The 25861-nt window shown below is 37.2% G+C and overlaps 2 protein-coding genes across 2 annotated transcripts; both read right to left on the reverse strand.

Moving 5' to 3' along the window:
• Positions 1 to 3979: 3979 nt before the first annotated feature.
• LOC121774981 (putative E3 ubiquitin-protein ligase ARI4) lies at positions 3980 to 6836 on the reverse strand. Its single transcript, XM_042171907.1, has 4 exons — positions 6642 to 6836; positions 5730 to 6392; positions 4883 to 5607; positions 3980 to 4529 (listed from the first exon to the last, which is right to left on the reverse strand). The coding sequence occupies exons 2-4, from the start codon at positions 6102 to 6104 to the stop codon at positions 4148 to 4150; spliced, it is 1482 nt and encodes a 493-aa protein (XP_042027841.1). The 5' UTR covers positions 6105 to 6392; positions 6642 to 6836; the 3' UTR covers positions 3980 to 4147.
• A 15525-nt stretch (positions 6837 to 22361) lies between these two features.
• On the reverse strand, positions 22362 to 23651 carry LOC121773389 (BOI-related E3 ubiquitin-protein ligase 1-like). Its single transcript, XM_042170241.1, has 3 exons — positions 23498 to 23651; positions 23118 to 23403; positions 22362 to 23025 (listed from the first exon to the last, which is right to left on the reverse strand). The coding sequence occupies exons 1-3, from the start codon at positions 23551 to 23553 to the stop codon at positions 22489 to 22491; spliced, it is 879 nt and encodes a 292-aa protein (XP_042026175.1). The 5' UTR covers positions 23554 to 23651; the 3' UTR covers positions 22362 to 22488.
• Positions 23652 to 25861: the final 2210 nt, after the last annotated feature.

Genomic DNA, 25861 nt, shown 5'->3' on the forward strand with positions numbered 1-25861 from the left:
TTACAAGGAGAGAAAGAAACTAAACTAAGAGAAGGGAGACGAAATCATACTCCGTCAGTTTCGTCTCCGGCTCCTCTGTGGGTTTCAGCCTCCTTCTCCTTGTCTACTTCGGCTTCAGCCTCGGCCTCCCTACTCCCTCCAGCCTGCTCGGTGCCCCCATCGCCGATCTGCTGCACCTCCTGCTCGGCATGCCCGTCGCCGGCCTGCTGATCCGTCTGCTCGGTCTCCTTGCCGGCCTCGTTTTCCTGCCCACCCTCTTCGTTAAAGATTGAAGCGGGTGAAACAGGTCCCAAGGAGGCAAAGATGGCTTCCATGTTCTCGTCCCGGTCAGCGCGGCAGTTACGGACTCTTTCAGCAGAGAGCAGGACCGAGGAAGAAGCAAGCTCCTCAAGGAGCGGCAGACTCTGGAGACGAGCTGAAATCTCTCGGCCATACAGCGGCAGGACGACTTCGGGTCCCTGCTCAGCGTTATCGGTCATCAATTTCAGCAGATCACCGATAAAGGCCGAAAATTGATTGCTCAAAAAGAGTTTCTCCGCGAAAACACGGAGAGCCTCCCCCTGAGCAACCACGGCGGCAGCCTCCCTCTGTTTAGATTGCTCTCTCTGGATGATGAGCTGGTTTTTGGCACGCTGAGCTTCATCCTGAGCCGAGATCCTAGCGGCCCTTGCCTTCTCAAAGTCTGCCCGAGCCTGTTCGGCCTGGTGACGAGCAGCATTCAACTTCCTCTGCATCTCAGCATAATCGTTGGACGCTTTGGAGAGTTCAACGGCGACGAGCTTGGAGAGCATATTGTTCCTCTGAAAATGGAAAAAGGAAAAAGTCAACAGAGGGGCCACAAAAAATATAGGAAAAAAGCAAGGCCAGTAAATCAAGAAGAGAATTCACCTCTACAAAGTCCGTTGGCCATGCAAAAGGCTCACAGACATGTTCCGAAGGGGCCGCCAAGACAATGTCTTTCTCCGGCGCTCTTGGGGGTTTCTGAATCTTCCCCTTCCCCTTTGCCGAAGTCGACTCCGGCTTTTTTGGATCCGAAGAAGAGGTCTTCTGCCTTTTCGGATTCTTCTCGGCATCAGACGCCGAGCCGGTGGCTTTCTGTCTCTCCGGCTCATCAGATTCGGAGGATTTGCGACCGAGCTTGTTTAGCATGTTCACTGCCAAAAAGCAAGAAAACAAGGTTAGTCTTCGTCGTTAAAGCAGTAAAGCATAAAAAAGAAATCCTCACCCTCAGTCTCTTCGTCCGAAGACGAGATATCGAACACGAAGTCACCCTTGACGAGCTCAGATTCCGAGTACTGTTTCCTAATCATAGGAATCTTATTGAGCTCGCCCTCGAGCTCGTTCAACGGTTCTAACCGAGGATGAGGAATTACGGACTTCGGCCCTCTCCAGGGAAAGCCCGGAGCCGCTGTCCTATTGTAAAAAAAGAAACGATTTTGCCATTTCGGCCATTTGGTTTTACAAAAGGCTCTAAAGGGCTGTAAAGGGATCAAGTAAAACCAGGATCCCTTCCTCTTAAACTGAAAGAAATTAAGGATTGCCCTCAGAGACAGATCCTTTCCTAATCTACGCAGTTCGGCAGCAAAGGCCGATAAGTGCCTCCAAGAATTCGGAGTCACTTGACCTAAAGGGAGTTGAAAAAAATCAAGAAGCTCTACAAAGGCAGGGGGAAGAGGGAAACGAAGCCCGCATTCCAAGCAGGCTTCGTAAACGGTGGCGTAACCCTCCGGCGGCGAATCAGCCCTATGAAGGTCGTAGGGAATTACCACTAAACCCCCAGGTAGAAAATATTTTCCGTGTAAGGATATCACAGTATCCTTACTCAAAATGCTCGGAAAATATTCTACCGTCTTCTCCACGGACTTCTTCCGGCCAGAAGACCCCTTACCCCCCTTCCTACCGCTACCTGATTCAGAAACAGATTCAGAAGAAGAAGACATGATTCTTACTCTCTGATGGTCGAAAGTCTGAAGAAAGTCTTGAAGAAGCGGAAGAAAATTTTTCGAAAAAGGGAGAGAATACAGAAGAAATAATCGCAAAAGTGTTTCCAATGATGAAGAAAGGAAATATTTATCGGATTCGCAAAGGCATTTCAAATTCGTCGCACCGTTTCAAATCCCACTTTTTCCGGATTCTCTGGCCGGATTTGCTGTCACATTTAATGCAGACACGTGCGGAGCACGTCCCCTGACGTCAGCCTCCCCCTTACACTTATCCAAAATGCCGAAGTGATTCACTTCGCTTTTCGGGGGGGTGGTGATGGGATACGGACTAAACAACTAAACAATAATTGCGAGCCCAATAGCAGTGACGGCCCATCAGCCCAAAACCCAAGAAAGAGTATCAGTTCGGCACAACCAAAGAGTTCGGTCACAGCCTATAGCTCGGTAAAAGCCGACCAATCGAGCTCAACTCTCAGATCGGCAAAAGCTGATATCAGTTCGGCACAACCAAAGAGTCCGGTCACAGCCTATAGCTCGGTAAAAGCCGACCAATCGAGCTCAACTCTCAGATCGGCAAAAGCTGATCGGCAAAGTTCAGCAGTTCGGTCTCAGTATTCGACCGAACAAGGAGATAGTGGACCCATGCAGGATCTCCACGACCTCCATTACACCCACGATCTATTTAGTGATATTAAGCAGTTATCAACCCCACTACCAGGGCTGCAAACCACGATCTTAGTTCGAATGTATAAATAGAACTTAGATCAGATAGACCAGGGTTAAGCTCTCTAGATCCTGAATCTTATAGCAAATCAGTATTGTAATCTGTAAGCGAGACCGAGCAATACAAATTTGCCCTCTTTTCTTCCCGTGGACGTAGATTTACCTCAGTAAATCGAACCACGTAATTTTCCGTGTTGTGATCATTTATTACTTGCATTTATTCCCATCAAAAATTCGCCACATCATCAGTAAACGAATAAATTATATACTACTCTCTTCGTCTTATAAAAGAGTAAGCATTCTTTCCTTTTTAGTTCGTCACTTCATTATACAATTGTATGCACTTTCTATTTTTTAAAACTATTTCTCTCTAATAACGTGATATTTATTTTTTACTAAGAATATTTTAATTACTTTTTTTTCTACATCTATTTTACTTTACTAAATGTGTACAAAATCTGTATCCAACTACTAATTGTGCACAAAATAAGTGTCCAACTAAAAGTGCAAACATACTCTTAAGTCTTAAGGGACACGACGGAGAGAGTACTTTATTACTCTCTCTTTCTTTAAAAAATTTGTCACTTATTTTCTTTTTCGTTTGTCCCTAAAAATTTCACTTTTTACTTTTTAATTTTTGGTAGTGGACCTCATACTCCACTAATCCATTCTCACTCAAATTTTATTATAGAGTAGTATATAAAAGTAGGACTCACATACAACTAACTTTTTCAACACACTTTGTATTACATTTTTAAAACTCGTGTTAGGTCAAATGGTGACAAATTACAAGGGACGGAGGGAATATATTATTTGTCTACATAAAAAATTTTATTTTTACTCAACATGAATTTTTAATTTTACCTCCATAACAAAAGTGAGGTGAATATTTTTTTTTATATACAATTAATTAATAAAATATGTGATTTATTTATCAAAACTAAAAAAAAAAGTTAAAGAGATATAAAAAGATGGAGTATTAGATAGGAGTATTAATGGTGGACGAATTGAGAAAATAATATTGATATATTTAAAATGCACCGAAAGAATGTGGGATTAATAATGTACTGTATCACTTAATTTGGAACGGTCTCAATAAAAAATACGTATGAATTACTTATTGATATGTGATGTAATTTAGGAATTTTAAATTAGTTAATTATATTCAATTTACAATAACAATTCCTTTAAAAAAATGGAATAGAAGAATAACTAAAATTGAAAGGAAAAAAAAATCGAATTATGGTATGATTTATAAGTGTTATTGGTATGATTTGAGATTTGAATGAAATAAGAAGCAATAACTCAAATAGTGAACAATCAATTTAATTGTGATCTATTTTGCTTTTAAATCATATAGCAAACATCTCTTGACCGTTATACATCCGACGTAATCTAAACATCACGAACACGAACACGAACACGAGCTCGATAATCTAAAGGAGTGAGAGTGAGTTGCTCTACCTCTCCTATATCTCGCTTCATTGTATGTAGTCTTCGTAGAAGTCGTCGCTTATAACCGAGACGAACCTCTCGAGCCAAGGCAGCTGGCGCAGATCCTTCATCGTGTCCGCATACGAGTCCGTGCACTGCGGAGGGGCTTGATGCGGATCCTCGTCGCCCAAGCTGAAGCCCCCGGCGAGGAACCTCTGAATCAGCGCCAGCTGTGACCGCTCTTGATCCGAGTACGCGCCCGTTGCCATCGGGAGCGGCTCGAACGAGTCCCACACCCACTGCTCCAGCTGCTGGGAAGGGTACGCGGCCATCCCTTCCGTGAAGTCGTCCTCCCAAAACGCGCACCGGCACATCCGATTCCCATCCCTGTAGTCCTCCCCACACGAGTAGCAGAACTCATGACCGCACCTGAAGAATCGAGCACGCACGCATGAATAATGAACGAAAATCGTAGCGAACAATTTCTCGTACACGAATCAACAATTTCTAGTGAAATTAATGTCATCGCGACTAGCTGAAGTAGTGTTAAGTAATGTAGTCGTTTAAAGTTTCCACATCGATATTAATGAAACACGTCATTTTGAACGTCATCAAAAGACCAACATTTTTTGTATATAGGTTGGATGATTGGGAAAAGATTGAAACTTCGTGATTTAATATTTCAATTTTTAAATTTCATGGGACATACCAAAATGTGACCAAATTTCATGATTTAAACGGCTATTAAACATGTCAACAATAATATCAAGAAATCATCATACCAGCATCTCATGTGGTAGCGACCGTGAGTTAGCTCAACCATTGTCCTGCAACGATCGCAGCGTCTGCGCCTCGAGATCCGAGCGAGGTCCCTCTCCTCCAATGGGAGGCTTTGGTACTCCTCGCAGGTAATGGAGGAATGCCACGCGACCTCACAGTCAACGCAGACGAGCCCTTGACAGACGGGACACTCCACGCAGCTGTTGTCCGACTGGCTCGATGACAAGCAATCGCGGGGATCAAGCAGGACCGAGCAATTAGGATATGGGCAATATATCTTGTTCGAGCTCAACATATTTGCTTCTCCGATGGCTCTCTCCAGAGACTCATACGAAGCAACGGGGAGAAACAGTTTGCACTCGGAAGCCGAGATACAATACTTGCATCCCGATTCAGGGCATCTGATTGGCACTCGACCGCAACGCACTTTACCCTCGACGTACGTTTTCATACAGTGGGAACAGAACTCGTGGGAGCATTTGAACGAGAGCATCATCGACGAGAGCTTCTCCTCACAACAGATCGAGCAGCTCTTCATTGAATCCTCCCCGACACCACCACAAGAGGAGACTATACCAACAGCGACTCGAGCTAAACCCAAAGCCCTATCTAGGTCGCTGGCCGGGACGAGTTTTAACACAAACGTCTCGAGATTACGTGCTTGTTCCATGATTCTTTGCCTCAATGCCACCAAAAGAGGACTCTCAACAACCTTCTCATCAACAATCTAACACATAAATTCACATCAGATTCAACATTCAACCAGGAAAAAAAAACAACTCTTGATTAAATTTATTCAAATCAAACATCTTAAATAATCACTAATTTGCAAGAACATCAATTCCTCACCTGACTATGCAAGATTTCAGAATCCGTGAAGGCGAAAACGCACTTCGCCTCGCGCTGTATAGCCTCGGACAAACCATCCAGCAATGCCAAACACTCTGCAACCGGCTCCTCGACATAGAAATCGAGCTTCTTCTGGATCCGAACCGGGGCTGAACATCCCGGCCTATCCATAACCACCCCGATTCCCGACATCCTAGAGCCCGAATCACCGGGGGAAGCAACAGACACACCCTTAAAATACATCTTGACTACATTTTCATCTAAATCCACCTTCAAATCCAATTCATCCTCGTCTTCGCAGCAGCTCTTGAAGTCGTCTTCGTCTTCTTCCGCCCTCAACGATGCTTCACTCACTCCTCTTTCTTCCATTGTCATCTCTACTAATCACCCCCAAATCCCAATCACTCACCAAGAATCTCTTTATTCACTGATTTCCCATATTTAGAAATCCCCCAATTTTTCAGAAATAAACATAAAAATCGAATCTTTATCTTCTAACAAACCAAGAAGATTATTCCCCAAATTTTGAGGAATAAAAATCGAATCTTTATCTTCCAACAAAAATAGGGGAAATGATATGCTAACAAGCCAAGAAGATATTCCCCAAATACTAACCAAAATCTAATCAGCATTTCAGATTATCTTCAGTCTTCACACTGAATTCTGTACGGATTTTCAAGAACTACAATTCAGCTTCAAGATCCAAACTTTCCAAATAAAGCAACAACAAAAAACAAATATACATAAAATTCAGCCCACAAAAGAAGCTTTCCACACCACCAACAAATTATTTCCCTTTGTGCAAAAACCCAACAAAGTAAAATTAAAAAATTATGTATGCAGAAATAATTAATCCAAGAATTATACAATAATAAAGAAACCAATTAGAAGGGAATCGAAGGAATTAATCACCTGACACTGTTTCTGCTAATCCTGATTTGTGTCTGCAATGAAACCTTCCCATAATTTTTCTTCCTTGTTGAGAGAGAGAGAGAGAGAGAGTGAGATTAGCGTGTAGTGGCAAGACTAAAATTCTGGATCAGATTGTATTGTTTTTCAATTTATCCAACTTAATTTTTGCAGAGGAAGTTGGAGATTTTACCACGATGAAAATGTCAAAAGAAATCCAAGAATTTAGCAAAAAAAATACCATCTTTAATAGAAGAATCAAGTGATTATTGCGGAATCTTTCCTCTCTTTTTTTAACCACATGTGTATCGAACCCGCCTTTTGACAGAATACGATTAATCCTGCTCGACCGGGCTTGCGGATTAAGGCCGAAAGTATTTAATAGCGTAATCTCCCACTAAATCCAACTCATGTACTACCACACTATATTGGTATTATTTGTATAAGTCTTAATTAAAATAATTAATTGTCGTGCTTATTTTATGTCAAATCATTCCTATAATTTATTATTGTTTATGTATTTTCGTAATACATTTCAATCGGACTTAAACTCCTTTTTATTTGCTACCAATATATAGTAAAAATGAGTACTAATTATTTATGAATTACAGATCTCTGACCAGATTTTTGTATACTAATTTAAAATTTTTATCTAATAATTGTTGAACACTTAGCTTACTTTAATCTAAAATGATAATGTTTTGGTAATTAGGAGTACTCTCTATTGATTTGGTCAACTTAAATTTACAGGTGATCGATGCTTAGGCCGGATTACAATTCGTAGATAAAATTGATGCAATTAAATTAAGTAATTACCACAAATTACAATTGGTTGATAAAATTGATGCAATTAAATTAAGTAATTACCGAATCCCAAATTAATGTGCATGAGCATGACTAAACAATAACTATTATAAAAAAAATAGAAAGAGAAACCAAAATGACTATTAAATATGATTAAAGTTTTGCAACCACAATAATTGGTAGTTCAATAATAGATGTTGAATTTCCTTTTTGACATTAACAAACAGTCCTCAATTATAAACTGTAGGTAGTTTTGCAACCACAATAATTGGTAGTTCAATAATCGAAGTTAAAACTATAAAGTGTGGTACATCTCTCTATACGTTTTAATTCTATATGCGATGAATATAGTTATAATTTTAATTGAAGTATATAATTACCCCCTTATTTTAAATTTGTATTTATATGAATAAGTTTTAATTATTTAAAGTAATGGAACCTAATTGGACTCGAAAGTATAGACCACTTTTTCATGGTATATTCACAGAGCTGATGTTACCATTTTTTTTATCTATTAATCAGTTATCCAATAGTTTGATTGTGCTATTTAAATAATCCGTACTTGATAATCATGATTATAGCATCCTTAAAGTGGGACTCACAAATATTAAATTTAATTTAATTACTATTTGAATGTCAGAAGTCATAACTTTGTACAGAAATTTGTTTGACTAAATTTCTCTTTTACAAAATTAAATATTGTTGGTAGTACATGCAGCCATCTATTTAGTTAATCTCATTGTTCAATGCTTTTTGACCAATTTTTTTTTAATTGCAATTTTGCTGTATTTTTATCTAAAATAATATTGGTGGGAACTTAATTGAACACTGATATAACATTGTTGATATAAGTTTGTCAGGCAATAGAGATTAGAGATTCATTTTATCACGTGGCTTTGTCCGCTAATAGAAATTACATTTCAATTTTATTATAAATATAAATGACAAGTAAGTTTTATATTTTACTACCTTATTCAATTAATATTTATCATTATAATAAATATAAATATGATATTTATAATTTATTTATTTTTTAATTAATATTTCCTAAAATTCACGCCGAACTTAGTTTTAATATGAGATGGTAGAGCATTTGTTTTACATTTACAAAGCATGAATAATTTATTGAAAAGTAGGGCGGAGTATGACTTATTACTAAAACAATTGTACTTGAACTTCAACTATTAAAAGGATATGTAACCACCTCTACAAGTGAATGTCGTTAAACTAGTTGCTAAAATTTATCAACCCTCTAACAAATAATAGAAAAAAAATACAACCAAATATCCAATCATCAATGGGTATTAATTTATTGTTATAATTATTAGTATAAGGCCATTCACAACGCTGTTTCTATACCGTTCCTAAACCGTTCCTTAAACCACTATTTGAGGGCCCCACTGTACTTATTTACTCAATTCCTTAACTAAGGAACGGAACCTGCAACCCTCCGTTTCTTATTCGTTCCTTAACCGTTCCTTAAATTACTATTCATTCAATTTCATTTTTTATTTTTATTTCCAACCCAATTCAATTTAAATAAACACACTTTAATAAAAAAAACAAACACACTTTATTAAAAAACACACAACATTAAAAAAAATTAAAACTTAAACTTAAAAAAAATAAAAAAACACACACTTCAACGTGGGAAAATAAAAAAAACTACTCCGCCGGCGAATCATCCTCCGGAGGCGGTCGAGGTTTAGGGGGAGTCGGAAGGCCAAGTTGTGCTGCCATAGCAACAATTCCGTTCCACCAGGCCGTGAATTGGGCATACGAGAAGCGGGAAGGGTCCGCCATTGTGGCGGTTATGTACGCCACCATAAGTGTGTCCGAGCCTCCCCGCGAGCCTGATCCCGAAGCCGACTGACTTGATTCGCCTCGGCCCTTCCTCGCTCTAGCCGCCTTCGCCGCCTTCGTCCCTTGCGGCCGACGGCGCCCAAGTGTGTTGTACATGGTCTGCCAATCGCCGAACGCGTTGAGATCCCACCCACCGGAGCCGTCACCGCCGTAGTTGCCATCGCCGGACATTTTGTGTAGAGATTGAATATGAAAATTGGAGAGGAAATGATGTTGGTTGTGTGTGAAATGAGAATGAAGTAGGAGTATTTATAGAATAAGAAAATAAAAATAAAAATAAATAAAAAAAGTTAAAAAAACGGTAATATTACCGTTATAAAAAAAATTAAAAAATCAATTTTTTTTTAAAAAAATAATTATTGCGTCAGCAGGTGACGTGTCCCACTCGCGGGCCGGCGAGTGGGACTCACGCACGCCGCGGGGAGCGCCACGTCGCCGAAGCGCGTGGCGGCACAGACCGTGCCGCGTTTCGTTCCGTCGGCACCCGGCACGGAATGGGAACGGAACCGGGACGAAACCATGCGCCGCAACGAAACCGTTGCGGGTGCTCTAAAAATGCACCACGTCGAACTGTCTCAATCGTATAATAAAGTAAGTCACAAAATGTGTTGATAATAGGATTAGTAGTGAGTCCACTCAATCACATTTCATGGAAAAAGTTAGGTATAGTAGGTAAAAAAATTGAAATTTGAGAGAATAAGAATTTAGACAGAGACCACCTAAATAATTGCATTTGTAATTATTTCTTCTTTTACATCTTCACCTAGCCATAGTTACTCACAAATATACTTTGGTAGTTTGGCCTCAATCTCTTGGGACATCCATAGCAAAGACTATAAATTCGAATCATGCTTATATTATTCTCATATCACATCTACAAACCATAAAAATTAATATAAGAAGAAGAAAAAAAAATAAATTCAAAATTTTCTAACATTCATTACCACGTGGCGTTCACTGATTGATTAATTCTATGCAACCTGGACCTCTATACAGTCCGTATAGAGGGCCCAGATCGCTCCCCCTAATGGGTGATCTGTGTGTCACTCAGGCCCGATCATATATTGTCAACGATTGTGATTGCCCTTAGTTATTAAACAAGCTAGGGCTAATTTCATTTACATTTGAGCTCAGCTACCTTCTAGAATAGCATAGTCATTAAGTAATTGGGCCTTCAAAATAAAAACGGCCCAAACAAAACATATTCGGCCCATTTAATGTGAAGTCGCATTACTTTGTAGGAGTAATAATAATCACAGCATTTGCTGAAGCCCAAAACATATATCTGCCCATATATTAAAATTGAAATTTGGTTCATAAATTATGTTTTACAATACTAATGGTATGTTTGTATGAATGCAATAAGAATTTAATCAATAGGATGTAACAAAAAAAAACGACTTCACATTAAACTACACAAAACTTAGATATTTGTTTATTTAACTCTAATCGACTTATACTATTGCTAAAAGACTACAAACGTTGTTTGTAACATATCACTTATCACTTTAAAATCATAATAACAAGAATAAAACCACAGCACATATGATCAAATTAAATTGAATTGAATGACCCAAATATAAAAAATGAATTTAAATGGCCCATTAAAATGATTTTAACACCCAATATAGTAATGGCCCATTAATATTTACTTTCTTTGCTAGTAAAGCCCATCAGAGAGAGAGAATCTAATTAAGCTGTATTAACATATTAATCACTTTGCGGCTAAAAACAATACTACAAAATTAAGGATTATTAGAGAAAGTGAAAAAGGTTGGGTGAAAAAAGAAAAAGTTGGTCTATCCATATACCCAACAAAGGCAACAAAATTCTTGATATTGTGAACTTTATTTTATAGTGAAAATGGCACTATCTTGGATTCATATTCCTCCACAAAGTGGGCAAAAAAGAAACAAAAAGTGTAATTTAAATTATGCATGGTGCTATTGGGAGTCCACTACTCTTCTCTTTTTCCATTAGAATATCTTTTTTTCTTGCCTTTGTGTGCATCATTTTCACTTTTTGTAAAAAAAAATTAAAGAATGTGGAAAAATATCAATTCCACTAAGACAAATTGCATTGTCATGATTTGGTGTAACAGGATTTGTGTAGTACTTTGTACTATGAAAAGGTAGGCATAATCATTGTACCAAAGATACAGATGAGGAGTTGGGTTTCCACTATGTGAAAATACAAATATATTTATATTCATACAAGTGTGTGTTTATGGTGGTGGAATATGATGTGTGGACCATAAAAATGCTATGGGTTTTGGAGAAGTGTGATTTCTTTTCAAGATATTGCTTTTTTCCCAATCATTCAACTTAGTTGGGGTTTTGGATTCCCACTTTGAATGGGGTAAACTAAAAATACCTTTACCTTTACCTCCAATTCACTTTTGTTCCACAATTTGGTAGCCCTCAAGGCACAATTCTTGGAGGGTCCATTTCATATTTTTCTTCACTTACAAGGATGTGAAAGCTCAAGAACCTACCTTTTATAAATAAAGAAAACACCATAAAAATGTTTTATGTATTATGAGGAGTATGGACAAAGTATATTAATCACCACTAATCCCCCTCTCACAATCAATAGCGGATGCAGGTGGGGTCGGGGGGTCGACCGATCCACAACTGGCTTATAAGCAGGGACGGAGCCAAAAAAATTTAGTAACAAGGGCAAAAATATACATTAAGATAATTTAAACATTTAAGAAGGGGCAATTAATGGAAGATTAATACAAAAAAATGTTATAGCAAGTTATATTTATATATGTGTGGTTAAATATGAGCAGGGGCATTTGCCCCATCTAGCAATAAGCTAGATCTGTCCATGCTTATAAGGGTCAGAAGACTACATTAAATTCGGTGCGGCAGTGTTCACCTTCGTTATTCGTCCGACATCCACTGCTATTGTCGACCGCCACAGTACCTCTATCTATCGACGCTGATGATGACTTTGTCCACTATGTCTGATCTCACCAGTTCCGTTTCCTGGATCTATCGGTCATCACAATGCAATAAATCAACATCAACAAAAGAATCATCTCAAAGAGAGATTTGTATGTGTCCCCAAACCCATAAAAGGTTGAACACTCCCATCCCACCCCACCCATAATAGGGGTCAATTTATTCATTGCCTGGTTTTGTCCACTTTCACATATGATCTACCTAAGAAAATGGGAATAAATGTGCACATTGGACAATTTTTTATGCAATCACTTTCTATTGGGCCCACAAAAGCTCTCATCATAAATCTGTACAGAAACAAACATGGGCCAACAATACTGGGATTCTTTGCTTGGGTCAATTCATTAGGGAGGGTGGGTGGATGGGTGGGGTGGGGTAGCCAAGAGTGGGAATAGGTATAATTGATCAATAAATTCTTGGTTGTCAAAAAAAATCTGACAAAGGCTGATTTTAGGAGATAAAAATGTGGGGTTTTTGTTAGGTTGGCATTTTGATGATGATGTCTTTTCTTGGTTTTGGATCAATGCCATTATAATTGTGCCATCTAATTCTCAATTATTTGTCTTCATCTTTTCTCTTTCTCATCAATTCATCATAATGTCACATTTCAATGTATTCGAGTGTTTTCTTTTGTGTTCTTTTCTTTTTATTTGTCACTTTCTCTTTCCAAAACCCCATAATAGTATTGATGTCTTCCTCTTTTGAATTATGTTAGGGGAGAATGTAAAAAATGGAGGGGCCTTTATTTTAATATTTTGATTTTGAAACAATTTTGGTGGATGAATTAAATATGAAAGATTTGGTAATCTATAGATTTCATTCATAAAGCTTAAAAAGGAATTATTTCAAGAATGTGATAAAGATTACTTAATGGGAGCATATGCCACTCATCTTTTTCCCATTATCAATTTGGGGCAATAGAATCAAAGGAAGAATTTAGTGGAATACTTTGAAAGTGCTAGTCAATTACAAGAAATTGTAAGTGTCAAAATATTATATAGAAAATATTGTGTTACGACTAATCTTTAATTAACAACTTTACCAACAAAAAGGGAATTCGTAATAAAATAAATTATTAACATGCTTTTCCACAAAGATTGCATATGGACGACTTCAAAGAAATGGAAATTGCTTCCTTCACTTCTATCACATCTTATAAATTTATTCAATCTTACCATTTTTTATTTTATCTTGATTTTTTGGTGAAATATTCATTTAATATCAGATAAAAAAATATAAAATATAAATCTTTAAATTAAATAAAACGGAGAGAATATTCGTAGCATGAAGACGCAAAAGGTGGAGAATAAATTTGGAAAAGAAAATTAAAGAAAATGTATTTTACAGAAATAGTAGGACTGAATAAAATAATGTATTCGAGCACTAGATTCCGTTCATTCTTCGAGATAAAAGAGTATTTTTTCAATCAAAGAAAAAAAGTCTACTATTTTTTATATTCTTCATTACGGAAAAACTCAAAAAAAGGAAATTAAGTGTCTATTAATTTACACTTTTTAGTGTACATCCCACTTAAAATTTAAAGAATTATTCAAGTGACATAGAAACGTGAGACATGAACATTGAACGTTGGAATAGTAAAAGGTCATTACTTTCATTTAGATTATTTGAATTCAAAAGAATTTCTAGAAACAATGTGTGAAAATTTTCAACTTCTAATATTGACTTATATATCCTATAATACTAGATTCATAATATCGCATTTACCATTTCATATGTGACTTTCGCAATAGCACTAGAATAAGGAAATTGAAATATAGTAAGTGTAAAAATATCGTTGAGATTAGCACTAACTTAGTCAAAGTAATTAGGCTACCCAACGTTAATTATTGATTTTCAAACTTTCTTACTAACTAATACTAATAGTAGTAATAAAGTAATGAATTGTAACAAAGAGGGTGCTATGAACCTTCATTTTGTCAAATAAACTCTTGTTTTATATACGAGTATTATTTAAATACCATTCCAAATTACACAAAGAATAAAAGAAAGATTTTTTAAATTTTCATCATTTAATTCAAATAGTAGGAGAAATTTTTAAAAAAAGAATTACTTATTTTGCAAATTTGATCACTCTAATAATAATATGTAAGATAAAAGAAAAACAAGTTTAACCTTAACTTCCACATATAATGATATAATACTCCTCCTCATTCTTATTGAACTAAAACTTATACTATTTTAATATAATGACCTTTATCGATATAATATTAGTGCACTCATCAGCGTTCAAGATTCATTTATAAAGCGAAAACTAATGTGCTCTATCGCCAAAGCGGAACCTTCTAAGAGCATTAGCAATGTGGCACCCTAAAGCCCGCCCTATGCACCACGTTAGCATTTTATCCTCTTACCCTTCCACCTGCAGTGGGCGCCCTATAAGCCGCCCTAAAGGCTGCCCTAAGCATTTTCTTTATTTGAATATTTAAATAACTACAAAAATTGGAAAAACTTTCATTTCATTTAAAATTAATAGTACATTACAATACGAATTAAAAAAATACGCGTTCTCAATGACGGCGGTTACGGGCCCAAACTTCTTCAACCATGTCGTTCATGAGCTGAGCATGGTCTTGTTGGTTTCACATTGAGGCCTGTCTAGACAGAACCTCATTGAAGCCCGTCGGTAATCCTCGAGCGTGGGGCGCGGTCGCTGTGCTGGAGCTAGATCCACCTCCATCAATGACCCAATCGGTCACGCTTCCACCTTCGTGTTCGACTATCATGTTGTGCAAGATTATGCATGCATACATGACATCGGCGGTGACTTCCTTGAACCAGAGACGCGTCCGCCTTTTCACTATTGCCCACCGTGATTGGAGCACACCAAATGCCCCCGCTCCACATCCTTCCACGCCGCCTCCTGCTTTTGGGCAAATAAAACTCTCTTCTCACCCATTGGGCAGCTGATCGTCTTCAGAAAAACAGGCCACCTTGGGTATATGCCATCGGCCAAATAGTACCCCATGTGATATTGGCGCCTGTTGGCAGTAAACTCGATGGTCGGGCCGTTGCCATTGCATTGCTCGGTGAAGAGGGTGGATGAGTTGAGGACGTTGATGTCGTTGTTCGACCCTGCTACCCCGAAGTAAGCATGACAGATCCATAGCCGATAGTCATCGACGGCTTCGAGGATCATGGTCGGGTGGCTGCCATTGTATCCACTAGTAAATTGGCCTCTTCACGCCCTCGGACAATTCTTCAACTCCCAGTGCATACAGTCGATGCTCCCTAGCATCCCAGGAAAGCCGTGCGTCGTCTCGTGCATCTTCATCAGGTCCTGGCAATCCACATCAGTCGGCTTTCTCAAATATGTGTCGTTGTAAGCCTCCACAACTCCCCTACAAAATCTATTCGGGCACTCGCGGCCAGTTGTCTCCCCGACGTGAAGGTACTCGTCGAACATGTCCGCCGTGGTGCCGTAGGCCAACTGCCGGAGTGCAACCGTGCACTTCTGCAACGGCGTAAATCCGTGTCTACCGAGGCCATCTTCCCGATACTGGAAATATTCATCACGTGACTCCAACGTCTGGACAATACTGAGAAAAAGATAACGATGCATTCTAAACCGACGGTGAAAAATAGTCGGGCCCCACCGTGGTTGCTCGGCAAAATAGTCTGCAAATAGACGTTCGTGAGCTACGGCGTGTTCGCAGCGGACAAATGTCCGACGTCAAATAGGCCTGGGGATCTGCTCCGCCTCCGCCGCCTCCTCCTCCTCCTCCTCGCGCTGCATTTCGGCTAAGCAATCCGTCATTGCGTCATTGACGGCATCGAATAAGGTTCGCGTCAAGGTCCGACTAACGCCCTCCGAGGTACTCCAGTCGTCGTCGTGGTTCATTTTTGTTTGTGAGAGATTATCGAAATATTCATATGGAAGGTGAGAGATGAGAGAAATGTTTGTATGAAAAATAGAAAGACAAACGAAGTTTAAATAGACAAAAATTCGAGAAAAAAAAATGAAAACGCGTTGCATCGTCTGCGTTGCCCACAATGGGCGGACGATGCCCTATCGTCCGCGTATCATTCGCGGACGATGCATCGGGCATCGTTCGCGCACCGTGGGTGGGCGGACGATGGCGCGCCCGAGGCATCGAGCGGCCTATCGTCCGTCCCATTGCGGATGCTCTAACATCTTGTGCGTTATGTATGTAGCTACAACGTGTAAGACTGTAAAATCACAACACTTATCAAAATCCTCTATGCGGCATTATTTTTTTTTTATCAAGAGTAAGAATTATAAAAGTACGAAGTACTGTACAGTAGTAATACACTAAAAAAAGATGTAAACATTCAACATTCATGGATAATATTAATATAAGTAAAATATTAAAATCTCAAAATTATGGTACTTTGTGCTTCATATACAGGGGCAAACCTGTCCCAATTCGCGGGGCCCACATTTATGATTTCCACATCAATTCAACCATCATCGACCAGACCATGTGGGCCCAATCACTATCCATTTTAGTGAGCAATTATTAATTCATTTTATGCATTTTAGTCCTAATCTATTTAAAATAATTTATTAATTTATATTGACAGATCACTTTGAATAATATGTGGGGAAAGCAATAATAATGGTGCACATGAGCATGAGGAAACACCAATTGTGAAAAGGATCTAAAACTAATTGCCATTACTTCACTCCAAAACAAACCAAAATGTGATAAAGATATGAATTGAATTTATGAAACGTGATCACTCAAAAAGCACTAAAGACAAACAATATGCTAAATTTCAACATGAACTATTGCTAGTAGGCCCTCACCTTGCTTTTTAGGTGCAAATTGGTCTAGTTTTAAAAATGATATATAAAGTATCCTAAAACTAGGAAATTGTCATACTATGTATTTTGACCTAAAAGTCGGTATGAGAAATGAGAATTACTCTCTCCGTCCCCGAATAAGAGTCGCTAATTTCCATTTTGGGTCGTCCACCATTAAGAGTCACTTCATTTTTACCATAAATGATACTAGGCCACACATTCCACTAACTCACTCCCCTCACATTTTATTATAAAACCAATGTAAAAATGTGGGTCTCACATTCCACTAACTTTTTCAACTAACTTTTCTCTATATTTCTTAAAATTCGTGCCCGGTCAAAAAGCGACTACTATTAGGGGATTGAGGGAGTATTATTTTACCAAAATATTGTTATACTCAAACCTTATTTCATACTCATCTGCCATTATGAATTACTAGGATTTACTACCTCCTCCATTCTATAGTGAAGTTGTTGCTTTTCAGCACGCAATTTAAAAATAAATTGTGTTAAATGAGTTAAGTAAAGAAACAATAAAGTAGTTTAGTAGAGTCATTTTATCATTTTGGTACGTTCTATAGTAGTGGAGTAATTTATCTTTTTAGTAAAAGTCAACATTTTTCTTCTCACTTACTTTTCCCTCTCTCTACTTTTATCCTCTCTTCTACTTTATTATCTTTTTATTTAATATATTACACATTTTTTCTTAATCTTCGTGCCGAAAAGAAATGCCTCAACCACTATGGAACGAAGGGAGTAAATAAAAAAAGATAGAGAGATGAAGCGAGAATAAAATACTCCCTCTGTCTCATAATAGATGTCACACTTTCCTTTTTAGTTTATTCCATAAAAGATGTCATATTTCCATTTTTGAAAAAAGTTCTCTCTCACATTATTATAAAAATTATATTTTCTCTCTCTATTTAACACACAAAACCAAACCTCCTAAAAATCTCATGTCGTCCCACAAGTGTGACATCTTTGATGGGACGGAGGGAGTACTAAGAAATAGGAGTAAAAAAGTAAGTGGGAAGAAATGTTAACTTTTACTAAAAAAGAAAATGACTCTACTACCATGGAATGTATCAAAATGACAAAATGACTCTACTACTGTGGAACGGAAGGAATACTATATTAGTCTGCCGGTCATTGTAATACCCGATTCACTTTTACTATAAATGATAGGTATACATCACTTTTCATTAACTCATATTCTCACATTACGTTAAATCCATGTTTACTTTTATTATAAAAAATTTATTTGTAACGAGACAGATTAAGTATAAATCGCAATATGCAAAGCAATTGCGTTTATGGATGCTCGAAAAATGTGTAGTTTCAAACAATAAAAATGAAAAAGGAAAAAATAGATGCATCGAGTACACCGTCCTGACAGGACCACTAAAATACGCCGGGTGGGGACAGCGCAGCAGCACCGGCGTTGTTTAAGGCTTCTTCTTTTCCCGACTGGGGTGGGCCCCACTCAATTAAGTTTGTTTCAGGATGGCGTTGATTTTAATAAGACATCTAAAATGCGCCACTGCGCACAGCAGCAGATATGATATGATATGATATGAAGTGAAACAGTCGTGTTTTCGATCCACACGTTGTGGCCTCAATCAACCATCAAAGCACCACCAAAATAAAATACTTTTTCTTTTTACTTCTTTTTTCCCTCTTTCGATCCACATGGCACGTGCTAATCAGTTTAACCTTTATGGACATATTTGAGTAGATTATTTTATTGCCTCTACAATGGAAATTCTAGTTCATTATTAGAATATCAATGATTTTATGGAATCTAATACTCCATCTGTCCCGGACTACTTGCACTTATTTCCTTTCTGGGCGTCCTAAGTTATTTGCACTCTTTCTATTTTTAGTAAAAATTATCACCTACAGCCGCAATTGTTGACTTTGTTATACACTCATTCCTTAATCTCCGTGCCGAAAAGGAAATGTGCGAGTAGTCCGGGACGGAGGGAGTACTTTTTTTCCTTTTTCCAACTAATAATAGAGGATTCTAGCTTCCAAGAATAATTAATAATGGCGTCAAGATTTTTTTTGTGGTCCATACAAAAAGTAAACCGCGTCTGGTCCACGTTCTAATTTGGACTAATGATTAGTTATTTAGTTTTTAAAAGGCAAAACCCAATATAATAAGATTGAAGCAATATATAGAATAAAATACTATTTAAAACAATCATCATCACTTTATTGTAATGTTTCCTTAAGGATATGATGATTCCTAGAAAATGACTCCAATTCTTGGACTCATTATATAATTCAAAATCTTAAAAGATAAGAAATAATTTATTATTGCAAGTTTGATTATTTATTAGAAGATGTGAAATGTGGAAGGATGAGAGAAGGAGAGAGGAAATTGATGGGAAGGAAGGAGGGAATTGGCCTTTTCATGGTTGATTTTATGGGAAATTTACAGAGGGAGAAAAATTAAATAAAATTTAGAGAGAGAAATGGGAGCCACCAAAATTGAAGGAAGCAATAAGTAATAGATAATGTGAAAGTGCTTAAATTTCCACTGACATGTTTGTATACGTGGCATCTGTATTTGTTCCCCATAAAGGAAAAATCCAACAACAAATTATAGTGAAATTAATGCCATATTTTACGGTCTATTTACGTTACATAGTAGGAGTATATTTATATGAATTTGGCAATATATATTGAATGCAAGATTCACTATTTACCTCTCAACTTTTTCAGTATGTCTATCATTTAGCTAAGTTAAGTTACATACAAAATTCAAACGAAATAAGTTTCAGCCTAATTATATTTTGGGATAACCTATTATTCTCTACATATTTATAGTGTGGGCAAATTTTTGAAAAAACAACTATACTACTAAGTTTGATCATTATCTGACCAACTTCATAATTTTTTAAAATAACAGACTATATCACTATTTTAATATTTTAAGAGTTGTTGTATTGATTAGGATTTGTGAAAATTAAATATGACTGTTGAAACTAAAATACAATAACCTACACATAATTGCACCATACCATAAAATTGACTAGACATAGCATGAAATTTGGCCATAAATGTGTGAGGTGTGACAAGGACAATAAATGACATATATGGAGTATAATAAATAATCAACCAAACAGTTGACATAACCCAATGCCTAGAGATGATTTGACTATACCACTTATTTTTCGGGACAGATGTGGTGACTGATAACCAATTCATATCCCACAAAAACTCACGACCAAACAATATTGGACTACTATTTATTATCACTATCCACCAATCAATCAATTATGGAAGAAAATTAAAAAGGCAAGAAATTTAATTTTGCTTAAGGTTTAGGGCATCCGCGGTAGTGCGGATGTCCGGGCGGAATTCCCCGTGGAATTCCCACTGCCACGTCATAAAGACTTCCCACTGCACAGTGGCGGAATTCCCCTACGGAATTCCCACATAAAAAAAAATCACAAATTCATAAATTAACCACTTTCCGAAAGTAAAGAATTTACGGAATTAAAATTTTGACGCGAATAGGGAAAAAAATCCATTAAAAAAGAAAAGTACATTTCACCAAATAAAAAAATACATTTCAATAATTACAAACTACATCAACAACGACCCCTACGCTGCCATTACTATTATATAAAAGAAATTTAAAGAGAGAGAAACTTGTTAAAACAAGTGGCGCGAATGAAGTGAAATTCAACGAGTCGTATATATAGACATTACAAAACAAATCAGAATTCCGTGCGGAATTCCGCGGGAGTCGACGCAATGGCGGACGTCCCTGCGGAATTCCGCGGAAGGCCGCGGACCTGCGACGTCCTCAGCTCAATTCCGTATCCGTGCCATTCGTGCCTAATGGCGGACGTCCGCCACGGAATTCCGGCACATCCGTAGGAATTCCGCGGCAAAGTCCGCCATTGCGGATGCTCTTAGGCTAAAATCCCATGCCCCAAGGCAGGAATTTTCAACTTGCTACCTATCAATCCAATAAGTTGCTTTCACATGGCCTGACAAATAAAAGTTTGGAAAAAAATCAATTGAAAATGGTCCATACCCTTTTTATTGCATTGTAGGAGTCAGTATCTATCTCCCCTCAAATTAAAACTACTAAATTGAAATTATTTTTGTCTTGCCTAAACTTATTTTCAAGATAATCATAAAGCTGAATACTATGAAATCGATCCATTAATCTATTTATGTGATAAGCTCTGACTAAACAACGAGCATTGTGTGCTCAGCGGTCAGCAAAAACGATAAGAGCACGCCAGTACGTGCTCAATAAGTGAATCTTACGCTGGTTCGTTATGCATATTGTCAATATCGATGAACAATATTAGCTAATAAAAAATGTCTATAGTAGGCTATTAAATAGTGTCTTTGTTCTCGTAGATAGATCAGGTTTACTCTCGTTTCATCTCGATATTACAGTAACCAACCACCACGCTTAACACTAAGATCTGATTACTGCCTATATGACAGACTCTATCAAGGCAATGAACACGACGCGCTCAGTGGCTTGCAATGTCTATACGTGCTCAAAAAGTGAATCTTACACGTCGGTTGCACATAGGCTTCAGATCAAAGCGCATTTTTTCTTATGTTCGATTAGATTATAATTTACTCTCTTTATATCCAATAAGCACAAAATCAACTTAACCACACACCTAATGAAATTTTGATAGGACCACATCGGTTAAAAAAGCGTCACGAGTAAAAAAGTTGGATTCCCAATATAAATTGTCGTGATACGAATCATGATTTTTTATTATAGGATAATAAAAGCAATAAATCTATATGACCACATTTTGTACAAATAAAAACTGGTTTATTTGAGAAAAAATGTGTTTATTTATGCATTTAATTAAAATATATTTGTGTACATGAAACGTGTATAATATTGTGATTATATATTAATGATTTGTGTATAAATTTTTTATTTTTTGAGAACCATAAATATAATTAATGCAACTTTAATTTAAAATTGAAAAATAATATAGAAGCAATTCAAATATTAAAATAAATTTGAAAATGAGGCTAAAGACTAATCAAGTCTTTTTAAGTTGTCCAAAACCACATTTATTACTTTTAATATATGATTAATATATCAAATTACTAATAATATAAACTTTTTGAATCGTTCAAAATTTGGTTATTTATCATTACTCATATAAAGATTTCATTTCTACTGTTTCCCAATTGACGTGTTTTCGCCAACAAAAGGAAAAGGTATCTTTCAAAAGCTTAAAGCATGGCAGAAGATTGTCCACAAAAATAAAATAAAATAAACTAAGATAAAATCAATAAATAAATAAAAAGAATAAATCTCTTAGTAATTCCTAAAAAAACGTATTTACATATAGCTAATTAATTTACATCCCAAAATGTGTATTTTCTTCCCTTTTTTTTGAATAAAATAAAATTAAACCGGAAAATCATGACATGTTAACATGCAGCGTTGCGGTCATGCTAAATTTACACACCGGGCACGACTGTAGCTGCTGGGACCCACTCCCGCAGGCGGAGCAGAGGCAGAGATGCCGGCACGGCAAAAGCAAAACGGAAGCCTCTCTCTCTCCGCACAATCTGCAGCGCCTCTCGCTGCTGTTTCCGTCGTCGTTTTCCTCTGCATCCGCGGATCTGCTGCCGCAGCACGATTCCTCATCGGTGACATCGGCGGCGGAGAGATGCTGCTCACCTCCTCCGTTTCCGACGTGGTGGAGGACTTGCTCGAGATCGGTGCGGAGAGAATTGGCGGTGGCTTCGTTCGATTGAGCTAAGTCACGCCATAGCTGATTCTCGACGTAGAGGCTTTTGACGCGCTCCTGAAGGACTAGATTCAATTTCTCCATTCTCTGAATCTGCTCGTCCTTATCCTTCAATTTCTTCATCACGCCTTCGCCGATCGCCGCCGTGAGGATCCTCGCCTGCTGCTTCTGCCGCGATTCTAGCTCGGATCTTATCTTCTTCGTCTGATTTTTCAGAAACAAAATTTTAGATCAGATCAGATGCGATTGTTCGTCGCGATTGTGATGAAATCGGAAGAGATCGAGTGAATACGTACGTGTTGCGAGATGATCGCGTCGATCTCGTACTGATACTGCTGGATCCCCGGCACGATTTCCTCTCCGGCGAGCATCGCCTTCTGCGCGGCAAAATTCTGGAACTGATTGAAGGAATCGGCTTCTCTGGAGCGCTTTCTCGTGATGTTATTGTTGTAGGTGACTCCGCTGTCGGTGTTGACGGAGTTCTTCGCCGCCACAGACGGATAATAGAACTGATTCTCCGGCAATGCCGCGGCGGAAGGAACGCCGAGGAACTGCGAGTTGTAGGCGTTCATCATCACCTCTCTGCAAATCAACAAAATCGATCTCACAAATCCGATCGGAAATCGGAAAAGGTAACGGAAACTTAATCAAATCGGTAAAACGCAACGCAACGCACCTGTCTTGAATCAGCTGAGGAGAGAAGAGATTCAGATGCCTTGCTTCCACTGCCATTTTGAATCACAACAAATTCGTGTTTTCAATTTCTAGAGAGAGAGAAAGTGCGAGTGGAGAAACGAGGTGGCGACTAGCGAAATGGATTGGGATTTAATGGATTTATATAAAGGGAGGAGAGAGAAAATGCTATGGAAAGTCAATCAATTTAGAGAGAGAAAAGTGGGTCTGTATTGAATTCAGCAAACAGTACGGCCGATTATGTTTATTAAAATGAAGCAAAATTGAATAAAATAAAGGAGAAATCGTACTTGAGCAAAATCAGGATTTAAATATTTATTTTTACCTAAGTCAGCACTATTAAAGCCAATATCACGGTTTCCATAATTTATAACGGCCTCATATCTAGGGTTCATCTGTATTTATTTATATTTAGGTAATTCGTATTAAAATTATGTGTTTGGTCAAATTACATAAGCTTTAAAATCTGGTCATCAAATATTAAAATACTGACTTAGTCTAATCTTATAACAAAATATTAATTAATTCTGAGTTTACAACTAGTCAAAATCGATATAGAATGACGATTTATTTTAAATGACACTATCAGACGCTAATCAAAATCACATATTAGGCAACAAAACATCACCATGTTGAATAATGAGATGGAATGAAAAGATAAGAAATGAGGAACGAGACGAAAATGAAGTATTTAATTTAGTATACTGCGAGATTTTTTTGATTCTTACAATCTGACGCTGTTTTGAACTATCCTATAGTGTCATGTAACGAAGCCATCAAACTAAACGATAAAATTTTGATTAGTTGCAAATTCAACATAAATTTATAGTACTATTTAGGTAATTTATTGATGGATTTTAAAGCCAGTGGGAAAATAAGAATTTGACGAAAATATACGAATTTAAAAGCTACCGCTTTATATTTTAGGATTGGATTAGGTCTATTTTTATTTGAAATATGGGTAACGTTCCTTATTTCTTATTATGTCTTGAAATACTATAAGGAGGTTTGTGATTTAGACCAAATCCTGACCATGAGATTTGACAATCCAATGGTCAATAATTAAACAAAAACACGGTGGGTCATTGTAAAGCAGTTTTAGGTCATATTATAAACTTTGGGTTTGAGGTCATGTTAAGATCATTTCATGTCATCCTTACTATAATGACGTAAAAATAAGCTTACAATGACCTAAAAATGACTTTTGTATGCTTGGTTCTGCATTTTTATATTAAGAATGGTTTTGCATGGATCAAAACCCATTATAAGTTGTCATTACTTATGTTCATAAATTTTCAGCTAAATTTATCAACAAACGGCAAATAGGGCCATCCTGCACAATTTAGAGTATTCGCCTAATGATTTTCTCATTTAATTAAAATATTATTACTCATTATGTCACAAGAGATCGAGAAAATTCTTTGCAACATGAAGTTTAAATATCAATATTAAGAAATTAAGTTGATATAGAATAAAGTATATAAATAAAAAGAGAATAAAAGAAATTAAAACAGTTATCTTTTCCTAAACAAGAAGTCACTTAACTTATTAATCAATTAACTTGAGACACGTAGACTATAAATAATAGTTTTTCCAATTTAATATAACATCGACTTCAAGCGGCAAACTGACGTAAGATAAAAATGTCATGACCGTCCGTCTCTATAGTTTTAAGAAAAAACATACTTTGTGTGTGTGAGTTGGTTAAGCGGTAAGGTTTATGCTTGAGACCTTTGTCTCAGGATCGAGTCATCTGTGGCAGACTTTAATATATCCCAAAACATTTAATCTATGTTATACATTCTCTCTTATGTTTTACTTATGAATTTTGCATTATAATTTATATCATCACGAAAATCCATATATTAAAAGGAAGTATGGAGTAGTAACAGTTAATACCCACTCTTAGAAATATAAAACAATAATTATTTTATAGTAGGAGTAGTAGTAAAACAGATTAATAATAGTATTAATAAAAAAAATCATGAAAAAGTTGACGTGGCAGAGAGTTTTGATACGGTAACTGACACAAGGGGTTCCCCGCCACGTTGCAGCTGCAGGTACTGGACCCCACACCACCGTACGCCACAGTTTCTGCCAATTAATATTTTCTTTTCCCATTATTAAATTTCTTTTACCAAAAATAAAAAAAGGAGATGCGGTTGCAGAAACGTGAGGGGATGGGAGAGTGTGGGTCCCGCTTCGGGAAAAAACGGAGCACGTGTGAGGTGTGAGTGTGTGTATGTATGCGGACAGACACAGTTGATTCTCTTCTTTTTCTGTTTTTCCTTTTTAAAAAAGAAAATGAAAAATAAACAATTTTTTTCTTTTTTTTTCAATGGTTGTT

The sequence above is a fragment of the Salvia splendens genome, chromosome 17 (assembly GCF_004379255.2).
Source record: "Salvia splendens isolate huo1 chromosome 17, SspV2, whole genome shotgun sequence".
Classification (NCBI taxonomy): Eukaryota; Viridiplantae; Streptophyta; class Magnoliopsida; order Lamiales; family Lamiaceae; genus Salvia; species Salvia splendens.